We start from the raw sequence: 5,396 nt of genomic DNA, 5'->3' as shown, positions 1-5,396 counted from the left end.
ATGACCATAGGTAAGTGCTAATGGAAAAAGGATCATTTTCCAGTAGCTCCCCCACTAAGGATTACATCAATGCGAAGAGTCAGTAGAAGCGAAGGAGACACTACCCTATAAGATCACTATCCCTTGATCCTGAAAGTCGATAGAAACCCCTCCTACACCCAAAACCATTCTATCAATATTTGACACTCAAGGAGATTTGACAATGTTTTATGGCACACTGATAAACTTGTTTGCAAATGTGCTGTTAGAAAGTGACATGACTAATTCTAACATCGATTTTCCAAAGCTAGAAGATAAATCAGAAAAGGTAGATGCATGTAGCACCCCAACAGGCAACAATACAATCTGATATTAATGGTATGATTTCATTGACATATGTATCCCTACATTTGTCCATGACAAAGAGCATAAGCTGGAAATAGAATAACTTAGAAGTTGTTACAGAAGTACATGCTCACATGCTGAGGTATTGCGACCGTTAGTATAATCTGTAAGACTTGACCCAGTGGGCCTACCGCCTATTCCATGCTTTGTCAAGCTGCATGAATTGGACTGCTGTTTCTCTTGCTTAGTTCAGGTCTATTCATCGGTGGACTGACATGAAAAGTTTGCATCCGTCGATCCAATAAGCTGAAGGGAAAGTGCAGTGGGTTCCATGGAGCCAGAGCTAGCATCACCAATGCTGAGCTTAGACATACTAACAACATCATCCACTTTAACCACCACCTTACCATTCAAAGGAGTCGGTTTAAGTATTTCATGGGTTGCGCCTGCTTCCTCCACATGAGCAACACTTGGAGGCCAAAGAGTTAGTGGAACAGGGACCAATGCTGGGTAGAATGCTGGCACTGTTGGAACAGGTAATGGCAATGGAGGTTCTGCATTTTCAGAATCCTCATGCTGGCTTAGCTGAGTCGGCAGCTGCTTAGCAAACTCTACTTCCTTCTGTTGCCCACGATGTAAGGTTGGCCATTCATTTGAAATTGTAGCTTCACCTTGAGTATTTTGGAGAGCAAATTGTTCCACAGCAGCTGGCGACTCCTCCATTGGCTGCAGATTGAAGAGGTAAGCACAGAGAATAGGATGGAAGTGCATAGTGAATATAGGCCATCTGTAGTATAAGATTATAACAAGAAAGAAAACAACATACCATTTCCGGGACCATGTCAAACAAGCTCGACCGCCTTTTCCGTCTTGATGAGTTTGTTTGTCTAATAAAATACTTTTGAGCATGGCTTGCCACTTGAGTTGGGGTCCTGGAAACAACAAAATTTCGGGATATCCCTCGCCAGTCTCCCTTATCAAGCTTCTGCAGACCCATCAGAAACATTCTATGTTCTTCTTCAGTCCAAGGAGTACCTGAAGCAAAAAAAAAGTCCCTTGAAGTGTGATACTCACACCAAATAACTGTGACATAAGTAATACAGAATAACACATGTTCTAATACATATTCATTTTAGAGAAGACAGTCGTTCCCTTTGAATTTAGCTAGCATGGATCTACAAGTGCTTTATTCAGGATTCCATCTCTCAGGCACAAGACCGGCCCAGCACCACAAGAATAGTCCCATAAAGGTAAAAGACAAATAAAGTTATAATCCCATTGTAAACACTTGTAGCCCTTTCCTGTTCAGCTGGTCTGGCCTTATGATAGGTAGATTGGTAGAACTTCGATAATCTTAATGAAAGGTGGTGCCTGCATTTTTTGAATTGAAATGTGGAGGTGCCTAAACAAGAGAGTTTCAGTTAATGCCAAATTCTCATGCAAAAGACCTCATTGTGAAATAGTTTTGGAGGAAAGGTAAGAACATTTTGCATGATGGAACATTGAATATGCCTAATGTGGAGAACTTTATTGTCAAGGGAAAAAGGCTAAAAGGCTGTACAAGAAGACTTTGAACATCCAAATGCACTAATTAATTTGTTTCATAAGCTGTCTAGACTCAAATTCTGGTCAGAATAAACATGACAAGAAGAAATATTTGCTGAGATCCTCATGCAATATTGATGCCAAAATTCAGGTATTCCAATTGGAAGCACAAGAAAACAGGTGTAGCAATATCAAGATGCAATGAGTGAAAGAGGTCTTCAAATAACGGAACGGGTTCAAAACCAGTGGTTACTTCTAAGGATTTAAAGCTATATTTGTAAGTAAGGCACGGCAGGCCCTTTGTCAAGTGCACTAGAAAGATATGACTTATGTATGCTGCTTTGTTACAAATGAGACCAAAGAGAATACAAGACTCAGAAGAGACAGTTAGTATTCCTTCGCAAGGTCGTAGATGAGATATGAAGCAGTACTCCAGTCAATGCTCACTACTGTTTCCATAGAAAATGAATTGACACATCTGTGTTTGCAACCTATGATCCAAATCCAGAGTGTGCATTGGCTTAGGTATCTTAATGGAAATTTGGTAAACAGAACATGCATTTTAGGCATAAAGTATATGACATACCACTTGAATTGGACGCCTATAGTTTAACACCTTCCAAATTATAGCTGCGGAAATAGAATGGTCCAGCAAGCATGATAAACCATTCAGTTAGCAAAGTCATACTCTAATTGTTAAGCTCCACAGCAGGATCACAAGGTATTGCCTCATAGGCTCATACAAGGGAGTTCCTTTCAAGGTTTTGCTCTCTTGATCTAAAACTCACAGCAGGATAGTTTACTCATCTCATAACCATTAGCACAGCTGATTCAACACCATGTACAATCAAATGAAATAAAAAAAAACAAGTAATTCTATATAAGCTAACTTAGCCTATAGGCAAATCATGAAGTTGCTTGATTCCTACAGTCCCTTTAAAGCCAAGTGCCAATAATGTACTGTTCTGCACAATCGTACTGATTGAATAACATATCCCTACCAACACAGATACATTAAAGAAACATATGGTGCGCGCTTAGGACTGGTCAAAACAACCAAAAAATTTATATGCCTAGATTCTTTTAGGATCAGGTGATTAATAAATTAAAGGTGAAAGAGACATGAAGGGGACACTTTGTGGGACTCATCGTGGCCAGCCACCGACTCTTGTGGGGTGTGATCTATCAAGGTATTGTGATGCACATGTGCATGTAACTTAATCAGGTAGGAAACGATATCTAGCTGATTTGATTTGTGTCGGCCATTCTGGACGGTTCCTACAAGCCACATCAATCCACCCTTAACAATAATAGTGCCAAATACTTGAGTCTAGCAAATAAAGTATTACTTGAGAAAAGGAGCATGATTCCTATTATCCTACAGCATGTGTCCAAAAATACTGATATTAGGTGCAGATAGTTCCTTTTTCTTCAATTTAGTTTCCTATGGAAAGTTTCGTTGCTTCTCGAATGGAGCAGCGAGGGGGCCTACCACGGTTTGATCTCAAAATTCAAAAGAGCAAAATAGCACTATAGTTTTGGCATTATATTCAGTGCTACCGTTTTCAGTGCCTACAAATCAATGGAACAAAGGGGAAAACTGAAAAGTAGATGGAGCGATGGGCATATCAAAGGCATTGAAAGAAGAATATGCTATGCAATTCAACCCCCGCAAAACTATATTTCTCTTGCACACACAATGCAATACTTGAATGGAACAGTAGAGAATTTCAAGCAGGAGGCTAGCGGCGATAAATCGGATCTCTCTTATTATACCCAGAACAAAATGTAGTGCGACTGAAAGAATCCCCAGTTCCCTATCGCCCAACGTGGTGCATGAGGTGGTAGGCAGATAGCACGTCATGAACGCAAAAATATGGAAACAAACACTCGTAGGAAAGTGAAGTACAATTAGCGGGGCAAAGCGACAGCTTTCGCAATTTCACGGTCGCTCATATTGATGCGAGCGCTTAGTGAAAATAAGAAAGCATATGGAAACAGGAAACCAAAGGAATCGATTGTTGTTGGAAAAAGCCTCACCTTTCTTGCGCTCAGCGCGGCCATTCGTCGAGCAAGAGGCGTGCGCGGGGTCGTCGGACACGTACCCGGCTCCGCCGTCACCCCCTCCCCATCCGCCGCCTCCTCCCCCCACCGGCGACGACGAGCCCCCGGACCAGCCCCCGAGTGCGGACGCGATGCAGCTCATGCTGGCGCTTTTCTTCATCGCCGCCGGCGCCGACGCCGTGGTGAGCCGCACGCCGAACAGCCTCACCCCTCCGCCGCCGCCGACGCCGCCGGAGCGGGCGGGGCAGGTGCGCGAGTTGTGGCCGTTGTTGCTGTAGTGCGAGCACCGCCGCGTCATCCTCTCCGTCTCCGGCTGGGGGGGGGGGGGGGGGGCTCCGGCACGTGCTGACGCACGCGGATGCGTGGGCTTCGTACGTGCGACGGGCAGCGAGCGCTCCAAAATGCGACGCCGTGCGCTCTGCTCTCTGGATTTCGCTCTCTCCTCACTTTCTTTCCGAGGAGATGATATTTTGGGAGTATTTAAAAGGACGGGGGGAGGCGAAATGACGATAAAGTCCAGCACCTCCCCTTTAACGGGTGGCGGTAAACTCCAACCGTGTGTTTGGTTAGGGGTTGGAGCGAGGTGGGTTGGGTTGGATCCATCCCCATAGCTGTTTGGATGCAATTGAGGTGGGTTGGATTGGCTCCGCGAAGGAATATTCCTCCAATATGCGGGTTCGGCCAATTCCTCGAAAAACGACGGGCGGAGCGAACCTCCTGCGGCGAACCCACTTTTCGCGACGTCCGATGACGGAGACCGACGGAGACTGCGATGGAGGATGCGGGGCAGCGGAGGGGGGGCTCCGGCGCAGCGAGCCCCGACGCCGGCACGGGCGCAGCGGAGGCCGGGCTCCGGCGCAGCGAGGCCCGACGCCGGCACGGGCCCTGGCGGCAGCGGCCGCTTGCTCCGGCGGCGGTGCGAGCTGGCGGGGGCGGAGTTCCAGAGCCGGCGGGGGCGGAGTTCCAGAGCCGCCCGCCACGGTGTCCCGCGCCGCCCGCCTCGCCTCCCGCAGCCGGCGCGCTCGGAGTTCCAGAGGCGGCGGCGGCCTCGGCGCGCGCGAATCCGCCGCTGCCGGCGGCAGAGCGCGCGGATCCGCCAGCTGGGGCGGCGGCGCGTGCGGATCCGGCCAGCTGGTCAGCGGCGGCGACGGCGGGCGGGCCGGAGGAGGAGGTGGCATGGGCCGCGTCGGGGGCGCGCCGGCCAGTGTCGGGGGCGGCGGGCGGAGCCGCGTCGGGGGCGCGCGGGCCCGCATCGGGGGCGGCGAGGGCGGAGCTGCGTCGGGGGCGTGCGGGCCCGCGTCGGGGGTGGCGGGCGGAGCTTGGTCAGGGGCGCGCGGGCCCGCGTCGGGGGCGGCGAGGGCGGAGCCGCGTCGGGGCGCGCGGGCCCGCGTCGGGGGCGGCGAGGGCGGAGCTGCGTCGCGGGCGTGCGGGCCCGCATCGGGGGCGGCGGGCGGAGCCGCGTC

At 49.6% G+C, this 5,396-nt stretch overlaps 1 protein-coding gene across 1 annotated transcript; it reads right to left on the bottom strand.

The window, feature by feature from the left end:
• Window positions 1–331: 331 nt before the first annotated feature.
• On the bottom strand, window positions 332–4,348 carry LOC120705743 (transcription factor MYBS3-like). The gene is made up of 3 exons (XM_039990243.1): window positions 3,910–4,348; window positions 1,151–1,359; window positions 332–1,050 (listed from the first exon to the last, which is right to left on the bottom strand). The coding sequence occupies exons 1-3, from the start codon at window positions 4,229–4,231 to the stop codon at window positions 580–582; spliced, it is 1,002 nt and encodes a 333-aa protein (XP_039846177.1). The 5' UTR covers window positions 4,232–4,348; the 3' UTR covers window positions 332–579.
• Between the last annotated feature and the right edge of the window lie 1,048 nt (window positions 4,349–5,396).

Source organism: Panicum virgatum, chromosome 5K (genome assembly GCF_016808335.1).
Source record: "Panicum virgatum strain AP13 chromosome 5K, P.virgatum_v5, whole genome shotgun sequence".
Taxonomy (NCBI): Eukaryota; Viridiplantae; Streptophyta; class Magnoliopsida; order Poales; family Poaceae; genus Panicum; species Panicum virgatum.
This window is presented reverse-complemented; position numbering and strand designations above follow the sequence as displayed.